We start from the raw sequence: 15,812 nt of genomic DNA, 5'->3' as shown, positions 1-15,812 counted from the left end.
CATCTCATCCTCTGTTGTCCCCTTCTCCTCCTGCCCTCAATCTTTCCCAGCATCAGGGTCTTTTCAAATGAGTCAGTTCTTCCCATTAGGTGGCCAAAGTGTTGGAGTTTCACTTCAGCATCAGTCCTTCCAAAGAATATTCAGGACTGATTTCCTTTAGGATAGACTGGTTGGATCTCCTTGCAGTCCAAGGGACTCTCAAGAGTCTTCTCCAACACCACAGTTCAAAAGCACCAATTCTTTGGCGCTCAGCTTTCTTAATAGTCCAACTCTCACATCCATACATGACTACTGGAAAAACCATAGCCTTGACTAGACGGACCTTTGTTGGCAAAGTAATGTCTCTGCTTTTTAATATGCTGTCTAGGTTGGTCATTTTTTCCTCTATTTCTTTACACTGATCACTGAGGAAAACTTTCTTATCTCTTCTTGCTATTCTTTGGAACTCTGCATTCAGATGCTTATATCTTTCCTTTTCTCCTTTGCTTTTCCCTTCTCTTCTTTTCACAGCTATTTGTAAGGCCTCCCCAGACAGCCATTTTGCTTTTTTGCATTTCTTTTCCATGGGGATGGTCTTGATCTCTGTCTCCTGTACAATGTCACGAACTTTAGTCCATAGTTCATCAGGCACTCTATCTATCAGATCTAGTCCCTTAAATCTATTTCTCACTTCTACTGTGTAATCATAAGGGATTTGACTTAGGTCATACCTGAATGGTCTAGTGGTTTTCCCTACTTTCTTCAATTTAAGTCTGAATTGGGCAATAAGGAGCTCGTGATCAGAGCCACAGTCAGCTCACAGTCTTGTTTTTGCTATCTGTGTAGAGCTTCTCCGTCTGATTTCAGTGTTGACCATCTACAGAATGGGAAAGACTAGAGATCTCTTCAAGAAAATTAGAAATACCAAGGGAACATTTCATGCAAAGATGGGCTCGATAAAGGACAGAAATGGTATGGACCTAACAGAAGCAGAAGATATTAAGAAGAGGTGGCAAGAATACACAGAAGAACTGTAAAAAAAAAAAAAGATCTTCACGACCAAGATAATCACAATGGTATGATCACTCACCTAGAGCCAGACATCCTGGAATGTGAAGTCAAGTGGGCCTTAGAAAGCATCACTATGAACAAAGCTAGTGGAGGTGATGGAATTCCAGTTGAGCTATTTCAAATCCTGAAAGATGATGCTGTGAAAGTGCTGCATTGAATATGCCAGCAAATTTGGAAAGAAGAGTTGACTCATTGGAAAAGACTCTGATGCTGGGAGGGATTGGGGGCGGGAGGAAAAGGGGACGACAGAGGATGAGATGGCTGGGTGGTATCACTGACTTGATGGACATGAGTCTTAGTGAACTCCGGGAGTTGGTGATGGACAGGGAGGCCTGGCGTGCTGCGATTCATGGGGTCGCAAAGAGTCGGACACGACTGAGTGAACTGAACTGAACTGAACTGAACTAGGTTGGTCATAGCTTTCCTTCCAGGGAGTAAGCGTCTTTTTATTTCATGGCTGGTCCCTTACCAGATCTGTTCACGGGCCGCCTTTTAATGCTGTCTGCATGGAGCGGTGTCTGTGAAAGCCATTACGTGTTCACAGGTGGTGAAGACCTGTCGCCTTTTTCCTGTGTTGCCTCTTGACGGCTCCGCTGGTATCTCCTCCTCAGAGCTGCATTGGGAGGGCCTCGCTCTGGTCCGGTTTGCTAACTGGCTCCGGCCCCTGTGTGGACGAGGAAGCCCTTATTCAGCTAATGTGTTAACATCAGGGCCGGAGTCCTTTGTTGGAGTTTGAAGGTAAAGCTCAGTTGGTTGTGCCAAAGATTTCTAGGTGTTGTCTTTCATACGATGGTGAAAACCAGATAGGCTGCTTTTTTTTAACCTTTTACTTTTTTTTTTAATTAATTTTTTTGAAGGATAATTGCTTTACAGAATTTTGCTGTTTTCTGTCAAACCTCAACATGAATCAGCCACAGGTAGACATATATCCCCTCCCTTTTGAAACTCCCTCCCGTCTCCCTCCCCACCCACCCCTCTAGGTTGATACAGAGCCCCTGTTTGAGTTTCCCGAGATATACAGCAAATTCCCATTGGCGATCTATTTTACATATAGTAATGTAAGTTTCCATGTTACCCGTTCCATACATCTCACCCTCTCCTCTCCTCTCCCCATGTCCGTAAGTCTGTTCTCTATGTCTGTTTCTCCATTGCTGCCCCGTAAATAAGTTCTTTAGTACCATTCTTCGAGATTCCATATATATGTGTTAGAATACGGTATTTATCTTTCTCTTTCTGACTCACTTTTGGACTCTCAATTGGCTTCTGATTTTTGAGGTCACGTGTCCTATTAGGATGCAGGCAAGCAGTCTGAGTGCAGCCTCCTCAGTTTGATGTGGGCGTGAGCTCTCCGATGCCCTGCGTATTTCCACGGCCGAATCTGGTGCCTCACACCCTCTCCATCAAGGACCCTGCCCTAAGAAACCTTTGATTTCACTCTCTTAACAATGGTCACATGTGCTTTACACCTGTCACTTGTCACTGTCTGCCTGGGAATTCGTAATGAACGCGTCTGTTTTCCCCGCTGAGCTGGAACTCATTATTTTGCTTTGGGCTCTGTCCCCCCTCGCCCCCGGAACTTAGAGTCCAGGCAGTGCCTCATCGACAGCTGATGGCCTGTGTCCTGCCGGGGTTGGGGGGCTGGTGCCTGCTCCCCTCCCCATGTGTGTGCCTTCCTGGCTCTTCTTTGTGTATGTGGTTTTAGAAAATGTTTGCAAAATGCCTTACAAAGAGGTCATGCACTTTGGGATTCTTTAGGAAGCTCCCAAAGTTTGTTTCCCTGGGCTTAAAGTTGTAACATGGGCTATGTGCAGCTAGAAAGACGTTGAGAGAGATTAAACTGGTCTGTGCAGGCTGCTGTAGTCATGCCTATCAGGTTTGCAGGATAGCCCAGCTGTGTGGAGGGAAAGATACGTTATCATGTAGGTTTAGATTTGGCTGAATATCACCCTCATGTGGTGGCTCAGATGGTAAAGAATCCATCTGCAACGAAGGAGACCAGAATTTGATCCCTGGGTTGGGAAGATCCCCTGGAGAAGGACATGGCAACCCACTCCAGTATTCTTGGCTGGAGGATCCCACGGAGAGAGCAGTCTGGTGGGCTACAGTCCATGGGGTCATAAAGAGCTGGACATTGCTGAGCGACTAACACTTTCACTTTGGTGGAATGTTAACAGAAAACCCTCAAATGACACTGGCTTGAACATGAAACTTTATGTTCTCTGTTGTGTGAAAAGTCAGGGCAGGGCCTAATTTTCTATTTCTTCATCCTTAAGAGACTTGCCTCATGATCCAAAATGGCTGTTGAAGCACCGGTCATTGTATCCATGTCACAGATGGAAAGACAATCCTGGAAGTCTCACTCCATGTCCTTTTATATCTCATTAGCTAAAAGTAACAGGGGCACTAACCATAGTGACAGCTGGGAAGGAGGGTCTTAGCTGGGACATCGCCTCACCTGGAGACATGAGGGCTCTATTTCCAAGAAAGATGCAGAGAACAGACAGTGGGTACAGAACACAGGCCCAAAAAAAAAAAAACACAGGCCCAGCTCATTTCAGTGAATGAATGAATAAGGGGATACATTTGGCTCCTGTGGATTAAATGTCGACCAAACCATGATAGTAGCAGAATCCACCAAATGATAAGGAAACCCCATTTCTGGTACCACAGGAGGGAAGGAACCTTGAGGAAGCTCCCCAGGGACTTGACAGAGCTCCTGTTCTTCTGCAGGGCCATTCAGGTGGGCTTCCTCTTTTCCTTCCTTGTAAGTCTGGTTCTCTTATTTGGAAGCTGCAGATAACACGGCAGTGGGTGATGATGGGCTGGACCCAGGTCACAGCAACCACATTTCAGAAGGTCCCCCCGAGAGCATCATCTTTTTTTTTTTTTTTCGGTTTGTTTGAAGAAAGAAAAGTTTCATAATTCAAGCAGGACAACCTGGGAGAAGAGAGTTTATCCTTAAGTGTTGCTGAATTGAAATACTAAAGTGAAGCAGGACAACCTGGGAGAAGAGAGTTTATCCTTAAGTGTTGCTGAATTGAAATACTAAAGTGAAAGCGAAAGTCGCTCAGTCATGTCCGACTCTCTGCGACCCCATGGACTATCCAGTTCATGGAATTCTCCAGGCCAGAATACTGGAGTGGGTAGCCTTTCCCTTCTCCTGGGGATCTTCCCAACCCAGGGATTGAACCCAGGTCTCCCACACTGCAGGCGGATTCTTTACCAGCTTGAGCCACCAGGGAAGCCCAAGGGCACTGCGGGCCTGGAGCCCAGGCCCTGGAGCGGCGAGTCTGCTGCTGGCAGTGGACCGTGCTGTCTTCTCGGGGGATCTGTCAGGTCCAGGGGGCGGCCCCCAGCCCCTAGAGGCACACCAGGAGGGCCTGGGGCCGCACGGCAGGAGTGGGTCGCAGAAGGCAGGTCCCCTGGTTAAAGCCTTAGCCTGACATTCGCTCAAGGCCCCCGTTCTTTTTTTTTTTTTTTAAATTTTGGCCCTGCTGGGTCTTCCCTGTGGCATCCGGGCTCAGTATTTGCAGTACACGGGCTTAGCTCTCCTGTGGCATGTGGGATCTTAAGCTACCCCACCAAGGACGGAACCCATGTTCCCTGCCTTGCAAGGTGGCTTCTCAGTCACTGAGCCCCCAGGGAAGATCCCCCAGGCTTCCGTCCTTGATTCCCCTTTAAAATCCTGATTAGGGTCTTTGTCACGCCTCCTGGAGACGATCTGTTCCCACTCTCTGCTTCCTCTCGGCCCCAACCAACCCAGAATTTTCAAATTATCCCGACTCCCAGCTTCAGTTCCGGATCATCCCCCTTTAAGAAGCCGTCCTGGGTCCGCGCCCCCAGGCCGGGTGTGACCTGAAGCGTGCAGTGATGGCCCCGAGGGGTCGGCCACACATCTGTCCCTTACCTGGGGGCTGCTAGACTCCAGGTCTGAGTTTGCTCTTCTTGACCACCTTTGGGAAACGGCCCGTGGTTTCCAAAGACTTGCTCTCGGTCACAGGAAGCTGACTCGGGATGGGGGAGGCCTGGTTCTTTTCCTCCCCACTCCTGGGTCCCAGGGACCGCCCTGGGGTTGACGCCCAGCTTGTGCAACTGACCAAAGGGTCCTGTTAGCAGGCGTGGGTAGGTGGGAGGCTGCGGCAGGCCAGCACAGGGCGGCAGCTCGCCTGCACTCTGGCCGGGTGTCCAGGCTGAGCCTGCCCTGAGTGGGGACAAAGATTTGTTGCAAATTTCTGGTGCAAACCACATGCTCCCCTCCCAGGGGAATGTTTCTACTGTTGAAAAGCAATAGACTGTCAATCAACTAAGTAATGTTCAATTTTCTAGTCCCAGTAAAAAAAATTTTTTTTAAATAGCAGGTGGAATTAGTTTTAATATTTTAACCCAGTAGGTACAAAATACTGTCATTTCATCATGTAGACAACACGGATATTAGTTAAGGAGATCGCTTTTCTCCATCTGTGTTAAGACTTTAAAGGGTGGGATGTTCACACTCATTTTGGATTAACGACGTGTTACATTTTCAAAAGGCCCAGAATGTGGCCGCTGTTTCTATTGATTCGCCCGCTTGAGGGTCCTTGAGAGCAGGGAAGGCGCTGTGACCATTAGGGTCTTCCCTGCACCCCATCGCCAGTGTGGGTGTGTGCGATGTGAGTGGGAGCCTGTTCTGCAGCGTCACCCCACGGGGCCAGGACTCCGAGCAGCCGGAGTCTGGTCACAGCTGCATGAGCTCGGGAGTCAGCCTGGGCCTCCTGGAGCCACGGTTCCCACCCAGAATGATGCTGCTGGACTGTTTTCTCCGGGGCTTTTCGGATTCTCCTGTGCTGTGAACCAAACCGCCCAAACCACGGGTCTGGGTGGGGGCGGGGCTGGGGACACTGCCCTTGGCCCCCTGGGCAAATGAGAGCATCTCTGTGAAGGCCCGCGGTCGGGCACATCTGCCGCACGTGGGCCACTCTGCTGCCTCTAACTCGGATCAGAGCTGGCCGGTGCATCTGGGTCCGTTGGGTCCCAGGCTTTGAAGACCTCCACGCGCCCCATCCGGCATCTGCATGTGCCTGCGGGTGCCTGGCCTGTTGCCCGGGCTGCACAGGCAGAGAAGGACTGCACCCGTGCAGACCCTCGGGATGCCCACCTTCCGGGGAGGGGAGTTATAACCGGTCTGGTCCGCGGTCTCACGAGGTCTCTCCTGCGCAGGCGCAGCTGGAGGCTCAGCGAGCCACGCAGGACTTCCAGAGGGCCACCGAGGTGCTCCGCGCCGCCAAGGAGACCATCTCCCTGGCTGAGCAGCGGCTGCTGGAGGACGACAAGAGGCAGTTCGACTCAGCCTGGCAGGAGATGCTGAACCACGCCACCCAGAGGGTACGAGTCTCCGCGGGGCGAACCTGTGCACGCGCACGCGTGTGGGCCTGTGTTGCACCTGCGTGTGGGCGGGCAGGGTGGGCGTGCGGCGGGGAGGGGGCTGGGCTTGCCCCCACCTCGGGTTCCTGCGTCCCTGGGGTTTCCCGGAGCAGAGCAAACAGGCATGTTGTTCGCCCACAAGTGGTCATCTCCTGGGGGTTTCCGCAGGCCTGGAACTAAGCCGTCGTCCCCGGTGGCAACCCCACAGTGTCAGCCTTAGTGCCCCGTCCTTGTCAGTTGAAGTCCCTCTGGTTCAGATCATCCTTGACAGTCCTGACCAGTGTGGGCTTCCCCAGGGGACCCCCGGTCCTTCTCCAGGGTCTCCTCCCTCTGAGTCCCCGGGGTCTGGCGGGGTTTGGAGCTCCGGGTGGACGATCTGGATGACCTGACGGACTGGTCTTGGGGCATGTGTGCTCTCAGTGAGAGGCGGGCCGTGGCGGCTAAGGCCTGAACCCTGGGGATGCCCGGACTGGGTGTGGTCTGGGGAACCAGGGTGCCTGTGGGAAGCGGGCTCTGCAGGCTGTGGGCTTCACTGGCTTTGCCTGCTGGGTTTGAGGTCATCATGGGGCATCATTCAGCAGTTCTGGGACCTGATCTCTGACCACAGGGCTATCAGCAGTGATGGGTGTTGCTGGACTTGTCCCCTCTTCCTGACTCGCCCAGGCTCCAGAGGGTCTTGTGGGATGTTCAGTGTTTCTCCCCCTCCTCCGCTGGTTTGCTGAGGCCTTGGATGTGGGGTGGCGTAGGGGTGGGGCCGCGGGCCTGGTCTGGATCCCCGAGAGGCCGCCTGCAGGGCTAGAACATAACTTTTTCCAGTGTCACCTGCCATGTGGGCTCAGGTCCTGCAGGACATGATGATTAAAGGTGGCCTTGAGCGTCCCTAAATAGAACGCCTGACTCACAAAGGGCTGGGACTTGGTGTCGAATCCACGTTGACTCCACCGCTGCTGCCCCCTAAAGCCCAGACCCCCCCGCCTGGGCTTGTGTGGCCTGGAGCCTCCTGTCTCCTGGTGGACACAGGCCTGGACAGCCAAATGCAGGCCGGGACAGCTTTCCTGGGTCCACGGGGGAACTCCCACAGGGGAGTTCGGGAATCTTGGAAATTTATAAGTAGCCTGACAGAGTATAAAGGATGGAGGAAAAAAACCTCCTTCCAAGAACTTCATGGAAGGGCTGCCTTTTCTTCCCACCCTCCCTTCCACCCCAACCAAGATCCATATCAGCTAGATAGGAATCATCGCAGAGATCACTTAATGTGTCCTTTACAAAAATAACAGAACATATTTCTGCTTTTTCTCCTCCTACTTGTTAAGTCCCAGGGCCGTAGTAGATGGTGATGGCAAGTCCCCAAGAGGTGTCCCCAGGACCTCCACACTCCATGGCCGAGAATACCTTTCACACCTGTCTTTGTGAATGGTGCTCCTTGGGGTTGTGCAGTGTTCAACTGGGGAGCTGTCCAAGATGGCCCTAGGCCTCCTGACACCACGTGGGGCCCCTGAGGGCCCTGGGAGGGTCATTTGACGTGTCCCCTCACTGAGGCTGCCGACGATTTCTTGGTTGTGGGGGTGACCTCTGCAGATGAGCAGACTTCCTGGGTCACGGGCCAGGATTTCCACCCTGGGGGGCTCCTGGCCCTCTTCCCTCGCTTCCTCTCCGGTTTTATGGGGCTCGGAGGCTGCTCCTTGACCTGAGGAGGGAGAAGGAGGGCTGGAGAGTGGCATCAGCAAGAGACAAAGCATGCAGCAGAGCTCTCTGGGGCCGTGTCCCCAGGTCCCTGAGAACCCCAGCCTGGAGGGGCACGCTCTGTGGCCGTGGCGGGTGGGGCAGAAACGCCCTCGGGTGGCTCTGCTGTGAGCTGCCCTCCCAGGGCCCTGGCACACCTGGGCTTCTTGACAAAGCAAAAGGTCTAGAGTATGTCCCCGGTCTCAGCTGACTTCTGGGTCCTCCAGGAAGCCTGCTTCTTCAGGAGAAAGGACTTCTGCTGCTGAACAAAGTGCCACAGAAGCGTCCATAGAAGGATGTGGAGCTCAGAAGGGTCCAGGCCATCTCGAGAAAGCGGCCCTGCTTTGGGTAGGGTGGCCCCCACCCCAGGCACGGTGGAAGGACCTGTGGTCTCTGCACCCCCTTCCCCAGGGTCCTCTGGGTGTCCCTTCTGTTCCTCCAGACTTTGAGTGACGGCCCCTGCTGTGGTCGCCGTGGGAGTCCCGGGTTCTGTATTGCTCAACCACGTGCAGGGCCCCAGGTGGGGACCAAGGAGCAGTCTTGTGCCCAGTGCTGGGGTCAGCTGAGCTCTGCAGTACACTTGAGGGGCCTCCCTGGGGGTGTGCGGTCCTTGCTGCTCCCACTCAGGCCTTAGGCAGCCGATGCCGCCTGCTCCCCCAGCTCCACCTGGTTTGGCTGAGCAGTATCCCTGAGAGGGGGGTGATAGCTTTCCACCCTCCAGGAGGGAGCCGTCGGCCCTCCTGATGTCTGTGCAGAGAGGCCAGAGAGGAGGAGGAGCACATGGCTTGTTGTGGAGTAGGGGGGCGGGGGGGGGGGGGCGTGAACTGTGAGGAAGCAGCAGCTGCTGGGAGGAGACGCCTGGGGTGTGCCCTGCACCCTGGGAGGCACGTGAGCCGTCAGGCCCGCTTTCGTGTGCTGGTGGGCGGGTACCACCTGTCCCCCAAGGCCCTGAGATGCCACCTCCTTGGGCCCACGCGCCCAGGCCCACAGAAGAATCAGAAGGCGGCCTGAACGGGCCGAGGGGCTGAGGGGACCACGATGCTGCCTTCCTGGGAGCGGGGGGCCCTGCTCTTTGCTCTGGGATGCTCAGCTTGAGGGTGTGTGGCTGGGAGAGGGTTGGGCGAGGTGGACAGTGAGGCAAGGAGCCCGGTTCGGGTCGTCCTGCCGGCAGGGCCCCCAGCCCGGCTGACACAGCCATTCGGTGCGTGCTGGTGTCCCGGCTGGCAGTGTCTGTGTGAGCAGTGTCTGTGTCTCTGTGGGCAGGGGGCCTGGGCTGTCCTGTCCTCCCAGGAGGGGGCCTGCTTGGCGCCCATTCTCCATGTCCTGCTGGAGGCCCTGGAGGAGGCCTCTGCTCCTCGGGTTCCCAAGCACTGGGGGCAGCTGCATGGCTTACCACCCAGATCCCGCTCACTGCCCGCTGGCCGCCGGGCCCGGGGCTGCGGCTCTTCCAGCCACTTGGGCCCCAAACCCTCCTGCTGGGCAGTGGCGGGTGGTCGGTTGTTGGGCATCTGGAACCAACCTGTAGGGGGCAGGAGTGCGTGTCTGTGGGTTTGGGGGAACCCCAGGGAGGCTGAATTCTTCGTCGTCAGAATCCACAGAGGTTGGTGCACCCAGGGGTCAGCCCAGTAACGCAGTCCTCTCAGGGGACATAGGAAGCCAGAAAACAGTGGTTTCTCTGGGAGCCTGTCAGCTCTGGGAAGGAGGTGGGCAGCTGCACGCTTCCTGTGGCGAGTGGATGCTTGGCTGTGCCAAGCCCTCCTAAAGGCTTCCTCACTCATGCCTTTCCACTAGCACCTTGCACCGAGCCCCCCAGTACCCCACACCAAGTCCCCCCAGCACCCCACATCGAGCCCCCAGCACTGAGCCCCCCCGACACCCCGCAGTGAGCCCTTAGCACCCTGCACCGAGCCCGTCCCCCCGGCGCCCTGCACCACACCCCCCCTGCACCGAGCCCCGCCCCGCTCCACAGCGCCCTGTACCGAGCCCATCCCCCCCGGCGCCCTGCACCAAACCCCCCTGCACTGAGCCCCCCTGCCCCGCGCAGCCTCTGCTGCCGCCCCCTCCCTGCCCCCCACCGTGACCCAAGGTAGCCCCAGCAACCTGGACCTCGGCCGCCTGAGGGGCGTGCTGCTGCTGCTGCTGCGTGTCTGCACCGTGAGGCTTGGTCCAGGGCTTGGTCTCCCGCGTGCTCTGGGCACACAGGATGTGCTTCCTCAGTGTACTTGGCTCTGAGCTGAATTCGTTGGCCGTAAACTGAAGAGTATGGTGCGGAGCTGGGTGCGGGGCCTGCAGTCCAGGCCCAGGAGCCTGGTCTTCGTGGAGGTCTGGGCACTGCACTGGCTCCTCGGGTCTGGGTTGCATCTGTGTCTGGGCACCTCAAGGCCTGCAGGGACCTCTGCATTCTGCTTCCTTTCGTGGTCTCCACCTTCCCAGCATCCGCCCACCGTTTTCTCATCCCTGGGCACACAGTTCACACCCGATTCCAGGCTTCAGGGGCTGCTGAGTTGCCGAGGAGACGTAACCAAGGTGCACCGCGTGGCGACTTTCCCCCTGGAGGCAGGAAGCACAGTGAGGGGCTCTCCTCTGACAGCAGGAGCTTGTGCACGTGGGGTCCGGGAGTTGGGGCGGGTGGTGGGTGCAGCTGGTGGGGGTGAGGCAGGAGCTTGTGTGCACGTGGGGTCCGGGAGTTGGGGCGGGTGGTAGGTGCGGCTGGTGGGGGTGAGGCAGGGGGCAGTGTGCCCGTGGGGTCCGGGAGTTGGGGCGGGAGTTGCAACTGGTGGGGGAGAGGCAGGGGGCAGTGTGCTTTTGCTGCCGCCTCAGTCTGCGTTGGCTACGTTGCCATGTGCTTGGGTTCTTCCGAGGGTTTGACTTTAGAAAGCTCTTTTGCAGACTGAGGACCAAAGAAAAATGAGGGCCTGTGCGTGCAGTTGGTGGGAACCCTGCTTCTTGCAGGGGATACTCCTTACCGTAGCCTCAAATCACAGTTTTTGTAGGTCTCTCTTTAAAATGCTTTCAGGGATTTCCCTGGCAGTCTAGTGTTTAAGACTTCACCTTCCAGGGCAGCGGGTGCAGGATCCATCCCTGGTGGGGGACCTAAGATCCCACATGCCTCGCGGCCAGAAACCAAAGTATAAAACAGAAGCAGTATCACACACATTCAATAAAGACTTAAAAAGAGTCCATATCAAAAAACTATTCCAAAAAAGATCATTATGCTTTCAGACAGGTCCTTAAAGGTGAGCCCTGCACCAAATCCTCTTGTAGTAGAAGCAGTCACCACAGCGTGTCTTCACCTGTCTGATGTGCTTGGGTCTCATGTGTTCATAAAGGTTACAGCAGTAAATCCTTACAGCTTTACACTGGAGAGTTACTGCTGTTTCTCTTAAGTGACCAAGCTGGTGAGGTTCTGCGTGCATCTGATGTCTCTGTGACGTCTTTGATGTGAGAAGCCAAGCGGAAGGGTTTCCCAAGCCCCTTGATCTTGATTGAGAGGTCATGTTAGCAAGCTTATCTTGGTTCCCTATTTCCCTCTCTGACTTTGTTCTAATTCTGTTTTTAAAAGTATCTCAAGCATTAAAACCATTGTTAAATACATAAATATATATTTTTTTTAAAGAAGGTAAAGCTTTAACTCTGATACGTATGAAGTATTCTCTTATAAAATATTTTATTTAATGCATTAATTAAGGATGGAACTAATCTGATGTTACAGCTCTTTGAAAGGAGAATTCAGAAAAACAACAACAACAACACTCATGCTTAAGTTCAAGAGTGCCGAGGTGAATTAACAGGCAGATACAGAATTGGTCAGTATTTACAGGGCAAGCAACAAGTAAATGCATGTCCACACACTTCCTCTTGATTTCTAGGGATAAGAATCATTTGTATTACTATCAGTTTCCCACAACTTGTAGGGTCATGAAATAGCTCCAAGACGACGAAAGGCAGAGATAATCTGGAGAGGGGCAACAGACAGGATGCTCGATGTTTTCTGCTCATGTCAGACTTTCTCCCGATTCTTAAAAAACACCTAATTTTAAGCGCATAAGGAAACTACCCTGGGCTGACTGGCTGTTTCCCAAGGCGGGTGACGGACCGCTGGCTGCCTCCTCGGTGGTGTCCTCCTGAAACCGTCCTGCGGGGTCTGAGATGGTGGACCAGCGATCTGAGGGCCCTCTGGCCTCCTCCTGGCTGCTCTTTGGGTAAAATAAAAAGCTGGCCCTCTATCCCCGCCTTGCTACTGCCTTTCTAGTTCACTCTGTACTTGGGTGAGTTGTAAGTAGAAGGTGGGAAGGAAGTTGGCAGCTGTTTCCGTGGTCCAAACTGCTTTTTCTCTCCCGCGTCCTCTCCCCTCCCAACCAGCCTTGTTCTGATGCGCTTCTAGGTTAGTGGGGAGAGAACCGACACTGTCCCTGCTTCTGGGAACGTGCCTTTGAGCCCCCATAGAGGGTTGGTTTTTGAATTCATTTTGAAAATGTTCCCCCCAGCATTCTAGCTGACGAGTTTTCTGGCCACAGAAATGTGTGTGAGCCTCAGAATCTGTTTCTGCTTAATCCTTCTGGATCCTGGATTCTGCGTCCACCAGCTAAGCTGGAACGTTTGGGAAGGGGCCAGATGGCTGAGGTCCTCATTCTCCTGCTGTCCTGATGCACACACCTGGCTCTGGAGGGCTACCGAGCCCCTCTCGTGTTGCCTGCCTGCCCATTGGCTCCTGACCTGCGGTGGGACAGGAGGAGCCCACGGTGGCCACTCCGCGGAAGTGGACACCCGCTGGCTCAGAGGATGCTTCATGTCGTTCTGTCCTTTTCCTGCTCGTTGCCTCAGCTGATTGGGCTGTTTAATCTTGTCTGAAATGACTTTTTCAGAATAGATGAGTCAGGAAGGGTGATCCTTTTCTCTTTGCAAGTTTGTTTAATCTTAGTCTCCCCACTAATTTCCTCATTTAATTTTTACATTTTTCTTTATTAAAAAAAAATTGAAGTACAGTTGATTTAGAATGTGTCAGTTTCCGGTATACAGCACAGTGATTCAGTTGTATAGGTATACATGTATATGTATGTTTGTGTATATATATATATATTCAGATTCTTTTCTATTATAGGTTATTACAAGATATTGGGTAGAGTTCCGTTTGCTATACAGAGGTCCTTGTGGTTGATGTCCTTTACATATAGTAGCATGTATATGTTAATCCCAGATTCCTCATCTTTTTTAAACAAATGGAGTACGTGATCCTGCAGCAGGGGGCCGTTCTGGGTGTGGCCGCGCTGACCCCGCCCCCTCTGCTGTGGTCGCAGGTCATGGAGGCGGAGCAGACCAAGACGAGGAGCGAGCTGGTGCACAAGGAGACGGCGGCGCGCTACAACGCGGCCATGGGCCGCATGCGGCAGCTGGAGAAGAAGCTCAAGCGGGCCATCAACAAGTCCAAGTGAGCCGGGCGGGCGGGCCCCTGAGCTGGGCTGCAGTCTCAGCCTTTCCCGTGGCCCCAGCAGCGCCTGCCCCGGCTCCTTCTGTGTTCTCTGCACCCCCGGGTGGGGCTCCTCCAGGCTGACCCCCTGGGAGCACACAGGAAGGAATCTCAAGGGCAGAGCGTTACCTGGGCCCTGGGCTGCACTTGCGTTTTGGGGAACTCAGGGCTGTGTGCCCTTGGCTCTGTGGCTGACGGTGTGGACACGACCCTTCCCCTCAGGTTACCTGTCCGCAGTGGGGGTGAGCTTTGTAGATAATACACATCCTTCATAGACCCAGAGCTGATGAAACAGCGCAAGACTGGTTTCCTTTCTTTTTTTTCAGCGACAGGATGTGTATTTCCAAAGTTTCTTACAGTATTAAAGACTAGAACAGTTAACCTTGTCCAACAGTAGGCTCTTTGGTTAAATAAGCTGTGACACTTCCACACATCGGACTAGTTTGTAGCAGTTAAAATCATGATGACATGGGTTCTGTCTTCATTAATTTATGAATATGTTCGTAACTTTTATATGTAATAAAGGCAGGCCACAAAACACATTGAAAACACAATTCGTCTCACACAAATTACATGCATACACAGATGGGCCCAAAGGAATAATTTTTTTAATGTGTGTGTATGTATGTGTGTATTTATTTATTTGAACTATCGTTAGTTGATTTACAATGTTGTGAAGACTGGTTTCAATGGAGCTTTTCTCCACCTCTTCTCATCACCACTCCTGTGTATTATCATCTGACAATGACCTTGGGGAAGACTCCCTGCGTTCCTCACAATTGCTGGGCCTCCAAGCAGAGACCTGGAATGGCCTCGATTGCTCAGCCCCAGACAGACCCCTCAAGCTTCGCGGTGGGTGAGGAGCTCAAGAATAAAGTGTTCGCCTCCTCACTTGCCGACCCCCAAGCCCCTGAAAGGAGCGGGTGTGCCCGCCCCTGGCTGGCCCAGAGCCTGGGGCGTGCTGGCCTCTCCTGCGCTCTCCCTGGCCTGTGGCCTGGGCAGTCTGCGTTGGATCCGCTCCCTCTAGTCCCGCGGAGTCCTGGAGGCCGACCGAGCGCTCCCCACCCCACCCCACCCCACCCCATCCCCGCGGAGGCCCCGCTGTGCCCAGTGCAGCTCGGTGGCTCTCCCCTTCCCCGAGTGAGCTCGGGGGAGCTGGTGTTCGTTGGGGCAGTTTCTTCTCTGCGGTTCCTTCCCGGGAGGGGAGGTGGGGCCCCCCTCCCTGCCGGGCGCCCCCTGTGACCTTAACGCTCTGCAGGGAGGATGGGGGGGGGGGTGGGGGGGGGGGTAGGGCCCCAGCCTGCGTGTGCCCACGTGCGGGGCTCTTGTGTCTGGAAACGGGCCTTCTGATGCCTCTGCCCTGGGTGAGCATCTGTTATGGGTCAGGCCCGGGAGCTGGATCTCTTCCCCGCTCCCCTCACGCCCCGTTAGAGCCGAGTAAATGCTGGAGGGTGGCTCAGTCGCTGCCCCGGACACTCCCGTGGAGCGTATGGGGGTCACTGCTGACCAGGCTCTCACGGGTTTCCTTCTGTCTGCCTCCCACAGGCCTTACTTTGAACTCAAGGCGAAGTACTACCTGCAGCTTGAGGTACGTATGGCCTTTGGCTTTGAAGCGGGTGGGTAGGCGATGTCTGTCCCCCGAGCCCCCCCGACCCCCACCCCCCCGACCCCTTCTGTAGTGGCCTTTGGACGGCCCTACGGCTGCCAGCTCGGGGGACACGTACTTGACCGAGGCTTCGGCTGCTTGCTCGGTGCTCTCTGCCGCCTGCAGAACCTCTGCATCGTCTCTGGCCTGAGCGTCCTCGGTCTGTGGTCCTCCGCACGGCCCCGGGGAGCTTGCTGGCGGTGCGGATTCCTGGGGCCGCCCCAGACCGACAGAACCGAGGCTCTGCGGGCCGGCCCAGCCCTCCGGCTTTCCACACGCCCGCTGGGGGCTTCCGACACAGCGCAGTGTGAGGTCCACGGCTCGGGGCTCAGACGGCCGGACCCCCACCGCTGCCTCTGGTGGGGGGCGCCCCCCAGGTCGTTTCTGAGCGTAGAGCCGGGGTTGTCACAGGACTGGAGGCTGAGCGCTGGTGCATAGAGACTTGCGGAAGGGGGACCAGGTCCCCGGCTGCATCCTGAGGGTCACCCGGGAGCCTGGCCGGCCGGCGGGGGCGCGACCTTGCTCACG

The 15,812-nt window shown here is 54.9% G+C and overlaps 1 protein-coding gene across 1 annotated transcript in view; it reads left to right on the top strand.

Moving 5' to 3' along the window:
* Positions 1-15,812, top strand: part of SH3BP5 (SH3 domain binding protein 5) — an 82,708-nt gene that overhangs the window by 61,974 nt on the left and 4,922 nt on the right. The window contains exons 4-6 of the mRNA XM_061424918.1: positions 6,247-6,411; positions 13,470-13,600; positions 15,185-15,227. Coding sequence (XP_061280902.1) covers positions 6,247-6,411; positions 13,470-13,600; positions 15,185-15,227 — 339 coding nt within the window. The remainder of the gene's footprint in view (positions 1-6,246; positions 6,412-13,469; positions 13,601-15,184; positions 15,228-15,812) is intronic.

The sequence above is a fragment of the Bos javanicus genome, chromosome 1 (assembly GCF_032452875.1).
Source record: "Bos javanicus breed banteng chromosome 1, ARS-OSU_banteng_1.0, whole genome shotgun sequence".
Classification (NCBI taxonomy): Eukaryota; Metazoa; Chordata; class Mammalia; order Artiodactyla; family Bovidae; genus Bos; species Bos javanicus.
This window is presented reverse-complemented; position numbering and strand designations above follow the sequence as displayed.